This window comes from Bolinopsis microptera, chromosome 2 (genome assembly GCF_026151205.1).
Source record: "Bolinopsis microptera isolate Bmic1 chromosome 2, MBARI_Bmic_1.0, whole genome shotgun sequence".
NCBI lineage: Eukaryota > Metazoa > Ctenophora > Tentaculata > Lobata > Bolinopsidae > Bolinopsis > Bolinopsis microptera.
Genome location: NC_087073.1, coordinates 6,452,909 through 6,471,954, shown reverse-complemented (window position 1 = coordinate 6,471,954; position 19,046 = coordinate 6,452,909). Strand labels below are relative to the sequence as shown.

The 19,046-nt window shown below is 36.4% G+C and overlaps 2 protein-coding genes across 4 annotated transcripts; both read right to left on the bottom strand.

Moving 5' to 3' along the window:
• Positions 1-1,369: 1,369 nt before the first annotated feature.
• On the bottom strand, positions 1,370-9,112 carry LOC134826402 (ADAM 17-like protease). Of its 3 annotated transcripts, XM_063838760.1 has the most exons (10): positions 7,519-8,697; positions 7,231-7,391; positions 6,942-7,094; positions 6,531-6,676; positions 6,172-6,313; positions 5,842-5,973; positions 4,579-4,694; positions 4,248-4,350; positions 3,326-3,392; positions 1,370-2,552 (listed from the first exon to the last, which is right to left on the bottom strand). In XM_063838760.1, exons 1-9 carry the CDS (start codon positions 8,234-8,236, stop codon positions 3,336-3,338), a joined length of 1,728 nt encoding a protein of 575 aa, XP_063694830.1. In that variant the 5' UTR covers positions 8,237-8,697; the 3' UTR covers positions 1,370-2,552; positions 3,326-3,335. The 3 variants fall into 3 exon arrangements, with proteins under 3 accessions (XP_063694830.1, XP_063694828.1, XP_063694829.1); XM_063838758.1 differs by lacking the exon at positions 3,326-3,392 and having other exon boundaries at positions 7,519-9,112; XM_063838759.1 differs by lacking the exon at positions 3,326-3,392 and having other exon boundaries at positions 2,058-2,561.
• Positions 9,097-18,261, bottom strand: LOC134826401 (ADAM 17-like protease). The gene is made up of 10 exons (XM_063838757.1): positions 18,228-18,261; positions 15,452-16,616; positions 14,853-15,013; positions 14,528-14,680; positions 14,204-14,349; positions 13,872-14,052; positions 13,335-13,472; positions 12,868-12,983; positions 12,597-12,699; positions 9,097-10,905 (listed from the first exon to the last, which is right to left on the bottom strand). The coding sequence occupies exons 2-10, from the start codon at positions 16,605-16,607 to the stop codon at positions 10,804-10,806; spliced, it is 2,256 nt and encodes a 751-aa protein (XP_063694827.1). The 5' UTR covers positions 16,608-16,616; positions 18,228-18,261; the 3' UTR covers positions 9,097-10,803.
• Between the last annotated feature and the right edge of the window lie 785 nt (positions 18,262-19,046).

Genomic DNA, 19,046 nt, shown 5'->3' with positions numbered 1-19,046 from the left:
GTAACATCGGTTCTAGACATGCAGTGATTCTCAAACTTGGTTTGAGTGGTCCTAGGACCAATATAAACACTTTCCGACCAATTTTAAACCGTTCTGAGCATTTTTAGGACAATATTCATTTTTGTTCATTTTCGTTCATTCCATGAACCTGGGTGATGTTATTTGAGTTTTGATGGCTCTTAGGCCTAGTTTTTACCTATATCCATCTTAGAAAACCGAATTGAGGCTTCCCAGCACTTAAATACAGCCAATACTTCGATGTGCCCATGTTCCAAAAATCTGGATTCTCAGGAGGATTATTGTCCCAAAATTGGAACATTTTGGAACATTGGTAACATCGGTTCTAGACATGCAGTGATTCCCAAACTTGGTTTGAGTGGTCCTAGGACTAATATAAACACTTTCCGACCAATTTTAAACCGTTCTGAGCATTTTTAGGACAATATTCATTTTTGTTCATTTTCGTTCATTCCATGAACCTGGGTAATTTTATGCTACTTTCGATGGCCCCTAGACCTAGCTTGCAACTATATCCATCATTTACAATTATTTTTGGCACTATTTAGAGCTTATTAGGGCAAATAAATGCATGGGACACTTTTGGGACAATTTTGGGACATGTTCCAAAAATGTTCCAAAAATGTTCCAAAAATCTGGATTCATCAACTCCGCGACACTGCCCAAAGTATGACGCGCGCTACGTAAAGTATCCAACAGATTCTCAGAATGTTCAGGTCCCGATCTGCGTGCTTGGAGACAAGGGCTTAAACAAACACAAACAAAACACTTCCTTAATTCTTCTATGATACACAATTGGACACATACCAGCACCAGCTGTCCTAGAGAATGAAACGTTGTAAAATTGCACATATCACAAATTTGTTCTATTAGAAATGTAGCTCGATCAAAGGCCAAAGTTAACTGTGTACACCAATTCGTATAAACCGCTAAATTGTCATCAAATGAAGCAAGCCAATCAACAAAGCGAATCAAAAGTACAAAAGAGGCCCCAGTAACTGCACTTTAAAGGGGAAGACTCACCCGCATCTGATCAATCGAGGGTTCAATAAAAACCACTTTGATAATTAGGAGGAAACATTTGGATTAAAATTACAATCCCCGATTAGAAAACAGCAGGAACACCACGCAAATTACACCTAGGAAACTATGTGGAAATGTACTTTTAATGTACATTATGTTACCAACCGCCTAGCTAGGAGGCTTTTTCCTTGACACTACCGCTTTATTTCATTGTACAGGTGTAAAACTGGTATCGTGTACTAGCCTGTGAGCGTGTGTGTGTATAATGTAACCAGGCTCCTGGCACATGGCATAATAGTAATGGTGTTGATACAAGTATTACTAGAACTTATTACTTGAAGACTTCTAAAATAAATACAAATAATAAAGTTAATTAAACTTCTTCCACTATCTAAATACTAATTAACACCAAGTATTCAGTGAGCGACTGGTTAGAATTCTGGAATTAATTCATAAATATTTTGAACACAGATCATTGGCCTAAAAGAATCTAAATCTTATTAAACTTTTAAAATTTCCTCCTTTTATCTCTTTTATAAATTAAATATTTGGTTATCAACTTTAGGCGTGCCTACATAAGGCATGTATTATAATAAATTGATAAATATTTGGGCACAATTTTGAGAAGTCAAGATTTTGTAAAGAAGTGATGCTCGAATGTGTCCGAAAATAGTGTATGTACGTGTTTGCAAATATTTAAAACTTCACTTGCACATATATAATAGGACTGTAAAAAGCGGTGTGCCTGATAAAAACTTAACAAGCAATACTCTTTAAAGAAAGCATGTTATTTGCGATGAGCGGTAACGGTGCAAACTGCGATGATGCTGTGCTATGGCGATACACAAAGTGGCTAATCAACTGAAATGCCAAACATAAAATACTGTTATAAAATCTAAAGCACTGTTAGTATAGATATATATAATAAGCGAACCCATACTGCGACCTATTGATTAGCCCAAAGTTGTTCAATCTTAGCGATATCATTTGATAAAGAAAAATCCAAAGTTAAATTTGATAAAGAAAGTATATTAAACCATACAAAAAAACATATCAACCATACAATATCACACAAATATGCATACAAGTAAATTAGTTAAGATATTTAGGAACTATCAACTATTCAATTGTCTTTGAATTAAATGTTTGTACTGATCAAAATACGCCTTGAACTTCGAAATCGACTTTAATAAACGTAAAACACTAAAAACACCCGCTATGGAAATATGTTATACATCCCTGCTAGGATGTGTATTGTTAATTAAACAACTCCTTGTACACTACACTCTTCATCCACAGCAGATCTCACGTTTAACACTCAAACAGTTCTCTAGGTATTTACACGCACAAAAACAAGATAATATCTCTACAGAAACAAGATAATATCTCTAAATATATATATCTTCTCAAACTCCAGTATCGTCAAGTTTCGGGTACAGATACTGAGGACTGCCCGACTTTGTAGTTGACAGGGACTTTCTTTCCTGTAGCAGCATTGTTCCTCTCGGCTCCTGCGAATACTGGTTTAGTACAGCCTCTAGTGTGATATTTAATCAATCTATTGTGTAACACGAAGAAGTCATAATTTACGACCTTAACAGCAACTGCAGACCATGCAAATATTGAATTAAATAGCATATTCTCAGGTCAGAGCATGCTCAGTAATATAATGTTTTATGTTCTAAAATATGTTAAAAAGTAGATTCTATTCGGGAGTAGTAATTGGGGGACTAAGTTTTAACATAGCATACCGTTTATATTTTTTCCCAAAATTAATGGTGTTGAAGAGCTCCATCTATATCTTCTATGTTACAACCAAACGCCTGTACGTAAATTACGATTCTACTACTAATATACAAGACGTAATATAACACGATTAATAAATCGCTATATTGAATCGTATCCGAATCTGAAAGTACATGTATGCTTGAAATTTGATATGTATTGCAGGTTGCTCTACGATCACGAGTGTGAATTTTTGGGTTTACATATAAGCATATATTGGCCCCAAATGCAAATTTGACAAATGTGAACAAAACTAAAGCTGGTGCGCAATGAAAGCCAATTGCCCGGTAAGCTACTCATGATATGTACACTATCTTGCAGGACTCACATTCCAGCACTGAAACACTAGATGAACCACCTAAAAGAAAAGTCAAGGATCGGAGTCGAAGGCGACAGTTTACTAAATATTAGAAACTCTTGAAATTTATATCTTTAGAAAAAAACGGATCTCTTAGAGTGTTCACTGATTGAAGATCTTACCAAATTACCAAAAACATACTTTCCAATTATTACACTGTAGTACCCTCCATAGATCCGGTATCTTCAACTTCACAATTATCAGACCCCTGAACGAATTATCAAATCTAGTGATTATTTTCAAAATAAGATGTGCTGTATCCTATCTCACAGCTATGCTCCAAACATCGTACGCGTAACAGGTTCGTGAAATAAAGTGAGCGACAAACCCAAAGCCAGTAGAACTGAAATTTTAGTCCATGATCTTGATGGCATGATGATGTACAAGTCATGAGTAGTTTCTGTACCACATAATTCAATGACGACGAGATTCGCAAATAAATTTATTAGATTAAAATTGTTCAAATTTTTAAAATGTACTGTTTCTTGCATTTGTACGTTTTCTATCAAATCTTTAAGACACCCATCACGGTACTATTGCGAAATTTAAAAGTATGTTAAAACTGAGGCTATGATTATTGTTTTATCAAAAAGAACCAAAACCAAAGTTATTTGGCCGTAATAATGTTGTCGGCATGTCCAGTTTGACTGAGTAATATATTTCGGTATTTTTGTATTTGATCAATTTAAAAACGCTCCTTTTTTTCTTACTTCGATGATGATTATTCCAATTACAACTTCCCGATCAACCTTTAAAAAATAGAGATATAAAATAATTGGGAACCATATGGAAATCCACTGGAAATCTCGATAGATCATGCGGATTTTTCGAAACTTTAAATGTCATGAAGTCCCTTTAATTAAGTTTACATTTAGAGAAATAGGACACAGTGAAAACAAGATCCGAGGTTAGCTGGATAATACTAATCCTAGGTTTAAAATGCTGAGACAAATAAAAAATAAACCACATGCACAGGAACATGTATACATACACAGGCACGCACAGCGGTGAGGGAGGCCGGGGGGTGATGGGGGGGGGGGGGGGGGGGTATTGATTTGTTTACCTTTTTCTCTGCCCCACTTGAACCCAAGACTTTGTCCAAGAATCCAAGATCGTGTTTATCGTCAAGCCAGTCCACAAATAAGGAGATAGGAATCCAAAATATGCTGAGGTATTAATAAATGTTACAATTTAACTAGAAATATGGTAATATTACTTTAGTTAACTATACAAATTAGGTTTAGGTGATAAGATTATAGTATCAGTTCTCAATTTTAATTACAACTTTGTGCCACAGATAACATAAAGATAGGTAGACTACAAATCCGATTTTTATAATAAGTTTTAAATGTTCAGAGCATGTAAATGATTTTATCTATTTGTGAATGACGTACCTGGTAAAGACGATAATAACGAAGACGATGTTATTTTTAAACCATCTAGCGAGCATGTTAGCGTCTAGCCTATCCATCACCTCCCAGAACTTCTCCTGCAAATCTTGAGCACCAATCTACCGGACAGAGTAAGATAAGGTTCAGAGATAAGGTTTAAATGTACAGGGGGGGGGGGGGGGGGGCAAAAGTCAGTACCCACACGTTGGGTCTTATACCACCGCCGTGTTTTATATTTGAGAGTTGTTGCTTTGCAGATGGCATACTGTACCTACTTGTTCAAGGATTCCGTCACCAAAATTTGAAAATTCGATTTTTGGGGGCCACACCCAATCAACATTGAATTGCTTTAATACTGGTGTTTGTGAACATATTAGAGACTCCATTGTAACACATTGCAATAGATCATTTAATCCGGAATATGATCTGAAAAGATGGTGCGGAACGGATTTAAAATGACGAAGTTATCAAGCAATTTGTCACCGTAATTGGGCTCTCTGCACGATTTGTCGATTCCCGTAATGCGGATCTAGCCTTAACCCGATGACACGTAATGAACAAACTCGTTATGCTTCATATATAATATCTCGGTCATCTGAGAAGCTAGAACTCTCAATTTTTTTTCAGGACAAACGTAATTCAAATAATAATAATAATAATAAGTAGGAATTTTGCCCGAATTTATACATCGCTTTATAGCCATAAAGAACTCAAAACCCAAAGATTCAGTTCAAACCATCTAAAGCGACTCATGAGTAACATGTACATAAGAACTTATTTTTATGAAGTATGGATTTTATGAGAAAGGTAATACATGATACTTATACAAATACGTTTTCAAAGAGATGAGTCTTTAGTTTCTTTTTAAATAAGACGATATCGGTTAGTGTTCTCAATTGATAAGGAAGCTGATTCCAAACAGAGGGTCCACAGTAGCCAAATACCATTCAAACTATCTAATAAATGCGAAAAAGCGAAAATGAACCTTCATATTTGAAGAAAATGAAGACAAATATTTTCGATTTGACAAATTCCTCGAACCAGTGGTGGTAGTAAGTCATACCAAAAAGAATTATTTCAATTGGGCACTCAGTGATTGAGCTATTAAGGCCAACGTATGGGTACTGACTTTTGCCCCCCCCTGTACATTCGTAAAAATTTCCCTAGCTCAGCTCAGGGGAAATGATAATTGATACATATCACAGAAAATGTATTAGCTGGATTGTTGTAAAAAGTGAAAGTTAATTTTCAGAATGTCAGACTTACGATGCATATACCGGCATTACAGTTTCCAAGACCACAGATTTTACCATCAGCAAGATTGTCAACTACCTGTGTGTCAGGGTTTGTGAACGGTTTGCACTCAGCTTCTTCATTGTCTTTACAACAGTGCTGACACTGAAATGAGCATTCGTTAATTAAAACAACAATAGCATGTAAATAGTTGTGTAGAATATTGATTGAATAATGTTGGGGACTATAATTCAATAGTTCAGACGAACATTGCTTAAACAACCGTGAGAAAAAAACAAGTTTCAGCTAGAAATAACTAAATAAGTTGATTATAAGCATGTAAATAAGATTTTAAAAACTCACAACATCATCTTCAGCACAAAGACACGGTATTTTACCGTAGTATTCGCACAGATTTTGACAGTCACCATCTCTACATCGACCATTGTCAAAACATATGTCCCCTTTTGATACCTCAGATCCGGGCATACACTCCCAATTAGTGCTGCAGGCTAAATTAATCATTTTTAAATAAAGAACTACTGCGCCTTTCAAAAATGTAAGTATATCCATCTATACGTCCCAGGACCTTTGAATAATCGTTTCTTATCAATATTTGATCTGACTATTATAACAGGCGTAATCAATAAATGGGCTCATTATTCATTATAATTCAAGGCTGCATCGATATAAACAAATACAGCCAAAAAATCTGGACATACGAAGTTGAGTTGACTTTGCAGGTGAAGTCCTTGTAGCAGTGAATGTTCTTATCAGTGCTCCACCCTGTCTCTAGACACACTTTGTTGAGCTGGTATTTGCAGTGTTTTGCAGTCCCCTCCTCTCCGCAGCACCCGTCGTTGATTGGCTGAGAAAGAAGTTTAATGTTATCGAAATGTTTGTGAAAAACGTGCAAAATGTCGAGAAAATTGTTACAATGACTCTCTACTTACTCCTGTAAGAGAATATAATGAAATTAGGAACCAGTTGTCTATCTAATACGAACCAGCTGCTGCTAATGGAAACATGATCCGGATGAGCTTCTAAATTCTTCACATCCTATTTAAACCATGATATTACACGAAATGTATTTGTGCTGAGGAAGTACAAGGTAGTTTCTACTCAAGTCTTACCTCACACTCGGATCCACTGGTGAATTTACAGTTTTTACAACAATCCGACGCCTTGTTACCCTGGTCGCATTCCTCTCCCTCTTCCACCGCTCCATTACCACATACCGATCCAACTGCTTTAGTGAAACAGTCGTCCCCTTTAGCGCGGAGTACCTAGGAATGTAGCGAATTAGTGACATAATGAAGTGAAATAGCTTGACAATATTAGCTGATCTTGAGTCAGGCAATACTTGAAACTTATACATTTTGAATGAATTTAAGATCTGTTTATTGATTAATTAATACTTACGTCATTAATAGCTCGCACACTGCAAGGAGAAAAGTAATAGTTGTTAGCCTGAGACCCGTCAACTGCAGCGGGGAACATCATGTATCTGTTACCACTTGGGGCGCACTCCGGCGAGCTGTCGCTGTCATGAGAACTGCCCCAGTTGTGCCCAAATTCGTGGCCTGCAAACAAAAAAATACATATTAAATACGTTGTATTGTTCATTATCCCTTTCGACCCTTGGCCTTATTTTTATCGACCAATAAAGACAAGATGCAAATAGCAAACATATCTCCAGTGCATAGTTACCTGTGACAAAGAGAAGTTCGGACGAGAGAACAGTTCTGCCATAATTGTTAGCAGTCGACAAACCAACATTCAAATACTTTGTTCTACCCGACCTTGGATCTCTGTATGTCTGTGTACAAACACCTCCAACACGATTACCAGAGGGGGTCCCAACGTAAGCCAATCCCAGCACTCCACCAGAGAAATCATAGTTCGTAAAAAGATGAGCTAAGCAATAATCCGGCCGCCATTCCTCAAAAGCAAAGTTCTTGAGTAGGATGGAGACTGATGCTCGACCGTTATCGACATATTTGTAGGAAGTTGTGTCTGTTTCCTCGTCATCCATTATTACTTCGACATACTTGACTGTGAAGCCGTAGTCTTTGTAATCTGCACTGTTGTCGGGGTCTAGCGTCTGTCTTTGGTAAAGCCCATCAACTTGCTGTACAAGGTTAATCATGTAGTTGATTGTAGTACCTTCATTCATCCCATGCAACTCGAAGAATTTGTAATCAGCGATGAGAGCTAGGGGACAGCGTTTCTTCTTTTCTGAGTCCCGTTTCTTTCTCGAGTATTCAAATCCCTCCTCCACGTTCACTGGTGTTTTTGGTATCATGAATTCAAAGTCTTTGTCAGAAAAACCAGTTTGGCCTGCATGAGACTCATGCCCACAAAAATGACCTCCATCCTCAGGCTTAGTCAGATTGAATTTGACATCAGAGAGTTTGTATGCAATCATGTGAAATCATGAGGCTCTTTGATGTGTTTATCAGATGGCTCGATGAAGTATTTCTCATGATCAGAAACTTGAACACTTCCATGGATGATATTATCTTTTATGTGGATAAGGACTCTGCTGCTAGGATCATCTACCAGGGACCCTTCCAGGTACTCTTCTACATTAATAGAGCTGACCTTTTCACCACCTTTAAACTTGTGTTTGATTACCAAGTCGGGATGGAACAGGCTTGTGTGAGGCTGCAATGAAGCGTGGAAAACTTTGTTTTGAAGCTCAATCCTCACATATATTTTCATTGCAGATACAACTGTGAAGTTAGTGACATGTTCCAAATAGACTTTGTCCTTGGCAAGCTCTTCAAAGTCATAGAGAAATTGGTTGAGGTGTTCTCGATAGCCTGTTGCGAGAGAAGCGCAAGCTAAAAGTAGTAATACCTCCTTCATGGGGTGTACCTATAGGCTGTAACGATTATAGTTATAAATCATTATATTCATAATTAACAATGTAGTACAACGTCGATTGTAAATCTTTCAAAATTTCACATTGCATTATTGCAGCATTCTCATAGCTCCAGCTAAGATCCTTGAAAAAATTCTAACAGAACTTTTGTAACTGATAAAATGACCACATGTTGCCTGTTAGACAGGTAAATTCCATGAGCCCGTCTTATATGCCCATAATATGTTACCCTTAAATTGGAAGTGGTGAAAGTGGTTTATGTGTGTCAATATTACCTTCTCTGATGTTCTAATTGCATTTACATTTAGATTTTTCTTACATTAGAGATAACCTTTGAACCATTTATCGTCGGATGACGTGCATTGTCCTTGTTTGGTGTAGAAAACGAAAGTGATACATCATTTCAACACAAATAGTTCAAACGCGATTAAAAAGTTTCCTGCGATACTCCAAAGATAAATACAAAATACAAAGTTCAACTCCTTCCACAGTCTAAATTCTAAATAATATTCAGTGTTGAGTGATTGTTTGGCTAAACTTTTAAATTTTGTATCAATTATGTGCACTTGCTAGAAGAACGTTAACAAACAAAGGTGGACAAATTCGAGATAAAATACGGGTCTAATTTTTGGTAAAATTCGAGATATAACACCTTCTCAATTCTATCAGCCAGTCAATCACCTTTATGTTTCAAGATAAAAAGTAAAGTGTCAAAAGCATTTACACATCTTAATAATGAATCAATATGTATAAACGCAACTAAATCTGAATTGTAATATAAACTCTCATATGTCATAATTTTCTACAGCTTCATTTGTTAGATTTTAAAAGTAAGCATTGTTAATCTTCTCATCGTCATAATGTATTTAAAAATCGATAAAAATCTTTGCAGCTAAACATTTTAAGAAATTGAAATTTGAGTAGGAAAGTTGAGTGTGGTTGATAACTACACTACGTTAAGACTGTACTAGTGTGTTTGATAAAAGTTAGCATGCATTAATAAAAGTAGCATGTTATGCATGACGTATGATGAAGTGTAAACGATATTACATTCGTGAAGGATTTGTCTATGAATTGCGAATATTGGATAACTATGGTGATCACACAGATAGGCAAAACTTTAGATCATCATAATATTTTGAAGTACCGAAAATAGAAGACGACTAGGTATTGCATGAATATACAGTATAAGAGCATGCAGAGTGAAAAACCCGAATAATTAGCGATTAAAAGCCATTAAAGTAATCAATTAGAATTAGCCCAAACTCAGTAAATATTAGCGACATCATTTGATAAAGAAATTTCAAAAATAACAACCATACAAAAGCGCAGAAAACATCACAAAATACATAATTGCACATATTATGTACATTTTATAAGCAAATCGATTTGGTCATTTTACGCGAAACTAAGTTAATATAAATCTATATTATATATATCCCTATTGAACATATTATACGTATACGTATGAAAAATTGGCCGTAGAAAGCCACACTAAATAGCAAAATCTCGGCTAACTAGAACGAGACATGATTTTTGTAAGAAGCATGATTATAAGCTTGATTATAATTTTTGGATGAAATCCCAAAATCATGATTTAAAGTTTGTGAAAAAGCCATAAAGTGAAATTAAATTTTTGTAGCTGCAGGCGAATTGTGTGATTATTCAAATGATTCAAACCAATGGGGATCGCCCTTTAATATTTAAAGAATGTTTAAACTTGTTCAACTTTCACAGTTGACTTGAAAAATTAGAAATAAAACGTAAAGCAGCTAAAATACCAGCGTTGAGTCATGGCATACAAACACAATATAATACATTCCAGCGTTATTAAAAAATGTGTATATTATTCAGTAACGTTTTATTCAGTGTATACTGTATAACAAAGTATATTACTAAATTTAACTCAACTTAAACAACACTCAACATTCAGCTTTATAATAACGGTAAACACTAAAATAATGTGTGACATGGGCAGGTAATGTAATTGTATCTACACACAACTTGATAGTATCTCTAAAGCTTGATAATATCTCTAAAACATGATAATATCTCTAGTAAAACATGATAATGTCTCTAAAACATGATAATATCTCTAAAATATCGCCTCAAACCCCCGTATCCTCCACATCCTCCAGGTTAGGGTAGAGATCTCTCTTCTCCTGGACCAGCAGCTGAGTTCCTCCTCCAGCTGACTTGTCAGCGTTAGGCTGAGGATACCATGTACTGGGTTAGTTGTAGACTTACGATGTGAAGGTCAAATATCAGAATATCGTCAAATGAAAAGAATTGTTGTACTACAGTTTATGAAATTCGATGTTTTTCAAAATTTTTTTCAAACATTATTATATATAACGATCAGCATTCAGCGTTAATTCGCAATTAAAACTCCAGCAGATGTTCAGCGAAAAAACAAATCAAGTTTTTATGATCAGAGAATTAACTCGATTAAAGTTATATTGTTATTTATCTTTTAAAATATTTATGTCAGCCCTTCCATGCGTCATTTTACAAGGTCGTTTCCCGTCTTTTTCTGTTTTCACTATAATATGAGTGTATGTAGCAACAATCAACATGCACATTGCATACTCGAACAGAAGCAGATAATGAAAATTTAAAAGAGTTGTTCAGTTTCACACTTCTAACAAAGCTGCAAAGCTCGTTAATAAAATAAAATTAATCAATAAAAATGTCCGTTGTGTCACCACGATCCATTAAGTACTGTAAGAGTGAGCTTTTAAGCCTGTATCATTTATAACTATACTACACAAGTGACGACACCACGGTTGTAAATCATACATATTGCAAAAGTCGCATCTTCTTGCTACAGAGTAGCTACAGAATTCATGAAAATAAAAAGACGTTATAAATAAATCTAAAATAAAGGTTACAACAGACACGTCATGCCAGATTAAAGTTGCGTAGTGACTAAAATAATTGTGCTGTAACGGTCTAAGAATTAGATTGAGATGCTTTAAAATGACCAAATCACAAGACTGAAAATACTCAAAGAAATGTCAGGCAGAATAAGAAAATAAGGTTTCATGGTATCATAGCAAGAATTAGAGACCAAACCAAAAAGAAACACAAACAAACCACGGCCACCCATGCAGAAATAATGCAGGAGAAGATCACAAACACACATACTTATTATATCCTAAACACAGAAGTTGGGCTAAATAGTGCTGCTACACTGCTGACGATTCCTGGATCTCGCGAGTTTTTTCGTCGCTCTAGATGTGGTGAATTAAGTGCTGTGACATTTAATATTCCACCTCCCCCTACTGTGTATCTGCTGCCTCATGGCCTGACAGCTTGGAGGAGGCGATACGCTTTGTATTGACACGATAAAAGGATAAACCAGCTGTAATATAGCAGTCAGATCTGTACATTATACATTATACATTGTACATTATACATTGTACATTATACATTGTACATTATACATTGTACATTATACATTGTACATTATACATTGTACAACTGTCGCGCGTCAGTACATACGTGCGTCGCCTCCTCCTCGGGTCGTCAGTCACAGGAGGCAGAGACACTGATATAATGTCAGTTTGCAACACTGTACCTGTCAGTTGGTAGGTCTGTCAGTCTGTCAGTTTGTTAATCATACAGTCGATTGAACGTCGGTTATTTGTTCAGCTCGGCGTTTTAACAGCGGGTCTTTCTGTACAAACTGCTACAATTATGCGGAATATTATGCGGAATATTATATATAATACATGATGCACATTGTACATTGTACATTTTACATAGAATGCTAAAAAGTTAGGGAGCTTAAACTAGTCAGGGTATTGTCATTATGATCTTAACTTTCAGGTCCATTTCAAATAAATATAGTATTTTCTTGTGTTATGATTCCTCAATCCTCATTGCATTGGTAACTTACCTTCCTTTCCTTATCACTCGAACCCAAGACCTTGTCAAAGTACCCAAGATCATACTTATTGTCCAGCCAGTCGACGAAGAAAGAGATTGGAATCCAAAATATACTGACGGGATGATACTTTCAGTAAACTAGAAATAAAAACAATATATATAAATTACAAACCACCCGGCACCCTGTTACAGGTAAATGTAAACCAAATACCCTTTGAATTGAACTAATAAAGAAGTGATGGTTGTGGTACTGTTTCCAGTGCTAGCAACTATAATCCTACCTGGTTAAGATGATAATAGCAAAGACGATGTTGTTCTTGAACCATCTAGCGAGCATGTTAACGTCTAGCCTATCCATCACCTCCCAGAATTTCTCCTGAACATCTTGAGCGCCGATCTACCGGAGAGTTTACAAACTTTAATAGTACTTAAATGAAATGGAGCACACTCTAATACTAAGGTATTAGTAATACATTTGTAATACAAAGGTGTTAGTAATACATTTGTAACGCAAAGGTCTGGAAACATTATGAAACTTTTAAAATAAAAATTAAATACGAGTTTCAAACTTCCTAATATTTAACTGAAATCAGGTTAAAATAGTAAACTTTAAATCTGCGTTTATATTTGTTATTAGAGAGTTTTAGCTTTTGTATCAAGTACATTATTTGGCGATCTTTGGTAACATGTGCTAATGTTAACCCCGGATTTAAATTTAATAATAACTCCACTTTAAAATGAACATTACCTTGCAAACTCCTTCGTCACAATTACCATTGCCATCGCCACATACTTTACCATTAGAAAGATTATCAACCATAGTTGTGTTAGGGTTCGGGAATGGTTCACACAGCCCTGTGTCACTATTTTTACAACACTGCTTGCACTGCGAGACAATAGAGGGTTTATTAAGAGGATTGCAACTTTAATGTATGATATAAATAGATAATAGTCTATTGTGTATATACATACGTATATATCTGTATATTATATACGTATAATTAATGTATGAACAAGTAATAGAATAAAATGCAAAGTAAGCTGAATGGTATATGCTATACCAACAAGGTACAGGTAAGTTACCAGTTGGAACTCTCTGTGTAATCATTATAGTATATGCTATACCAACAAGGTACTACTCATACTCTGGTAACTCAGTATAACCTGTGTAGTGTCATCACACGTGCACTTGCCCACACTTCCAATTAGATTGAGTACTGATTTTCATAATCACCGAAATAACCTGCTACTTATTACAACATAAATCCGTTCTAATAAGACTTACAACATTGCTTGGTAATAATTTATCTGGAAAGTCCGGGTCTGGCACAGGGGGAGAACAACGACAAGGATCACGGCCGTAAAACGCGCACATTCCCTGACATATACCATCGTTACATCGCCCATTGTCAAAACATACGTCCTCATTTTTAACTTTGTCCCCGGGCATACATTCCCACTTTGTACTGCAGGATACATTTATCATTGTATGTACATTAAATTATTCAAATTGACTTTCGTAAAATAACATTTTTCTTGCAATCGAGTGAAAAATTACGAAGGCCAGTATTTTGTCAGGAGAACCCATGAAAAATGTAAACTTATCAATAAACAAACCTAGTAGAGTTGACCCCACATGTGAATTCCTCGAAACAATGAATGTTGTGCTCTTCCTCCCATCCTGTTTCTAGACACAACTTGTTCGCATGGAACTTGCAATGCTGAGGTGTGCCTACTTCTCCACAGCACTCTTCGTTCAACGGCTGTTAGAGTCGTTATTGTTAAATTACATCAAAATGTTATTGAAATGGAACTTTTAGAAGAAAATTAAATACCCACGAGTTTTAAACATTTATTTCTCATATTTAACTGAAATCGCGTTATTGAATTGCAGGCCTGTTTCTGCTTAGGTAGTTAAAGAAATAGCTTAATGGGATTTACCTCGCATTCGGAGCCTCTGGTCAGTTGACATTTTGTACAGCAAGAAGTTTCCTCCATTCCCGGGTCACACTCTTCGCCATCTTCTACCACACCATTACCACAGATAGCTGCGTTTGGTTTGGTGAAACAAACATCTGCTTTTGAGCGTAGTACCTAGATATGGAGTCTATCAGGTAAGATATATTAATACCTATGGCTATACATAAAATAATATGCTAACTTTTGAACCCCATCTCTCTCCAATTTGTAGTATGATATGTCTCATTTTGTGGTCTGACCTGCCCCTTTTTAAGTTGTTATAAAATTATGTATTTGAAGTACTTACATCATTAATGGCTCGTTTACTGCAAGGAGAAAAGTAATAGTTGTTAGCCTGAGACCCATCAACTGCAGCTGGGTACATCATGTATCTGTTACCACTTGGAGCACAATCTGTCGATGTGTCTGAATCATGTGAACTTCCCCAGTTGTGCCCAAACTCGTGGCCTGCAGGAACAAATACCAAGCTTTAAAGAACAGAACTAAGTTTATGATTGGCACAAATTATACTGCCAACCAATTGGTGTGTTCAAGTTTTATTACAGAGAATCATACAATGGATAAAAAAGGTACAACACCAAAACAGTGGCGTAACGTTGCCTGTTGGCGCCCCCGCTGAAAAAGTACCCCCCCCCCCCTGTTGGCACCCCTCCCCTTTTGACGCCCCTCCCTAAATTTGAACAAATTATATGATTTTAGAGAATATGCCGGTAAAATCTCTAAAAAAGTGTGTTTCTAGATCAAAACGAGCAGTTTTGCTAGTACCGTAGTTAAGTTTTTCGAAATTGTCCAACATTCAAACGACAATTTGGTGCTAAGATGGTGCCCCCACACAGCTGGGTCGGCAAGGCCCTTCGTTACGCCACTGCACCAAAAGTCAATTACCTGTAACAAACACAAGCTCAGAACTCAACAGAGTCCGGCCATAATTAGTAGCTGTTGTTAGCCCAACATTCAAACTCTTTTTCTGTCCTGATACGTAATATGTCTTTGTGCAGATACCACCAACACGTGACTGAGATGGACTGGCAACGTAAGCCAATCCAAGCACTCCACCATCAAAGTCATAGTTTGTGAAAAGATGGGCCAAGCAATAATCCGGCCGCCAGGGTCCATATGCAAAGTTTTTGAGCAAGTCTGAGACACCTCTTTTATCTCCATTAAACTTGTAGGATGATGAGTCTTGTTCAGAAGTATCCATAACTACCTCAATGTATTTGACAGTGAAGCCGTAGTCAGAAAAATCTTCATCATCAGATGCATCCATGATTTGTCTTTTGTAGAGAGGATCAATCTGCTGGATAAGACCAATCATGTAGTTGATAGCACTAGCTTCATCCTCCTTATGTAATAAGTAAAATTTGTAATCAGCAATGAGAGCTAAGGGGCAACGTGTCTTCCTGTCAGAGTTTCTTTTCTTTCTAGAGTATTCAAATCCATCTTGTCCATTCACTGGTGTTTTTGGTATCATGAATTCAAAGTCTTTGTCAGAAAATTCAGTCTGCCCAGCATGAGACTCATGCCCACAAAAGTGACCTCCATCCTCAGGCTTGGTCAGATTGAATTTGACATCAGAGAGTTTGTATGCAATCATGTGAAAATCATGAGGCTCTTTGATGTGTTTATCAGATGGCTCAAAAAAGTATTTCTCTTGGTCAGAAACTTGAACACTTCCAGTGATAATGTTATCTTTGATGTGGATAAGGACTCTGCTGCTAGGCTCATCAACTAGAGATCCCTCCAAGTACTCTTCTATATTAATTGATCCAAGTTTATCACCATCTTTAAACTTATGTTTGACCACCAAGTCAGGATGGAACAAGCTTGTATGAGGCTGCAATGAAGCATGGAAAACTTTGCTTTGTAGCTCAATCCTCACATATATTTTCATTCCAGTTAGAACTGTAAAGTTAGTGACATGTTCCAAGTATACTTTCTCTTTGGCTAATTCTTCGAATTCATGAAGAAATTGGTTGAGGTGTTCTCGATAGCTGGCTGCTGCAAGAGAAGCACAAGCAAAAAGTAGTAAAAATTCCTTCATGGCTTGCACCTGTAGAGATGGTGAGGCATTATTAATACAATTGTATTTTTCAAATAATATATAATATAATATATAATAATATCTTGATTTAAGTATAATTATTGGAATTTATGGATAATGGATATACACCATTTTTCAGGATCTTATGACCTTTACTTTGTCAATTATAAAGTTAAGAGCAATATGAATATGAAATAATAAAGCCAAAATATCCCATAGCCAAGGCTATGATGTAATTTGCAATTTGCATGAAATCTTTACTAGTACCAAGGAACCAGGTGGGTAGACAAGGTGTCAGAAAAAGGCCAAATTAAACATTGTATAGATTTGGCTTTGATTAGATATAGTAAAATTCATAAGCTTCTATGTTCACAGACGTAAACAGACGACTGGTGTGGTTTAACCGTTTGGTATGGTTCAACTGTCGAATTAAAACCTCTAAATTTGGTTTAAGCTGAACCAATTACTTATGAGTAAAAATGCTCTTCCTGGATTGTCGATTGTCCGGGGACCTCAGGTTCAAGAATTCAATCAAAACAATTTATGCAGATAAAGTCAGCATGGGTAATTGAACAGGCTCTGAGTTTATGTCTAAGTCAGCTATTTTTACAGCACTTTCAACTTTTACTCTTCAATCCTCTTTCTACCGAGGAAAGATGAAAGAAGGTGGACTCCAAGTGTAGTTACTTTTCATACTAGATCAAGATATTAGTTACTTTTCATACTAGAAAGATATCTTTAAACACTATTGTGTGAACTGCAATCGAGTTGAGTGACAGAATAAAAGATGTAAAACAATTCATAAAATATAATGCCCATTTGGTGTATGACTTTTTGTCCTTGACTGCTTGTTTGGTTTTGGAAGGACAGGTTACTAACGGGGCAAGGAATGCGCGTGCCTGGGAGCTTTTGCACACACCAAAACGCTAGTTCAGTTAAGTTTTTAGAGACAAGGCTCAAATTAGGACTATAAGAAAAATTGTTAGCAGACATTAGGGGTTCTGTTTAAAGTTTTTACTATCTAGGTTGCAGTCTTGTTGTGACAAAAAGTCTACACTAAAACATGTTTGATTTTATATTGTGTAGTTCAAGGATTAAAAATGCACCTTCAAGGTGGATATTGGAGAGCAGGCGAAAGATTATGGCTTAAATTTATCAATGGTTATAATAAGCTATAAATATTTTAAACTATACAATGCTAATTAAAAATTTCTTTATACTTCATTCTTAAATTAAAATTTAAAAATTCAAAAATATACATTCATTTTATTAAAACTTTCTCACACATACTTTACTCACAGGACAAGACTTGGAAAACAGTAGCCTAGGGTAATTTAATTTAGATGTGTGTGACCAGCCAGTTATAATGTTTGGAAAATAATATTTGTGCAGTCAAAGTCTTTTACGGTCCAATCAAGCAGGGCGTGGTTATGTTGATTAGCTAGTAGCGCACGTTTTAGCTTTCGTGCAGTTGGGTTGAGTCTTGTAGAGATGGCTATGTGGCAATAATCTTTATTATTATTATTATTACCAAACACGAGACCCATCTATCAAAAGTCTCATGCAACCTCATCCCTACCCCTATAATGGAGTAGATCATGTGTGTTGAACTCGACTTACTCGACTTAGGGCGGCTTCAACGTCCGAACAGAGATAGTTTTTTTCCAAATCTGTCTATCCAGCATGAGTTTGTTAATCTCCTTGCTGTCGTCAAGCCCCGTGTCCTTCCGAAGAATGTCAATATATGTGAGGTGTGGTCTTCCCCTTCGACGATGTCCTTGAAGGTGTTCCCAGAAGAGAAGTTGATGACTCAGAAGTTCTTCATGTCTGGCTAAATGACTTACCTGGGGACCTCAGGCTATCATGTTCATAAAAATATGAATAGAGATTAGGCGGAATGACAGGCTGAGCGCGGCCCAGTAAGCTTAATGACCTGCGAGTCTCATCCTCCGTGCAGCTATCTTATCAGATAGGTGTCCATACACCTTGGCGTTAGTCTGCCCAGGAAACCTTACCGCTAGGGGCCTAACTTCGGAAGTAAAAGAGATAGAAACGTTTGGTTTTCAAAAAAATGTTCGCCTTGTAAAAATAACGTTTCCTCCCCAGGGGGAAAATTCAAAACAATGTAGATTTTGAATTATCGCGAAAAGTCATATTTTAGGCCTTATAAAACTGCGCAGCTTTAACTTTGCGGATTCTTGTTCTCTGATTGGCTGAATCGTATCACGTGGTACGTGGTACAATTGCATTCTTGGAATAATTGAAGCGTGCAAATGCAATGAACTAACGAGCGCGCGCGGAGTTCAACAAACTGTGAAAAGGCGATCACCCTGTAGTAATATTGCCAGCCGGGAAGGTCTCCTGGGTGCTGCTCTTTCTAGTCAATGTTAAGTGCCATCCTCAGCATTCTCGTATAACATCTATCAATACGTTTCGCGA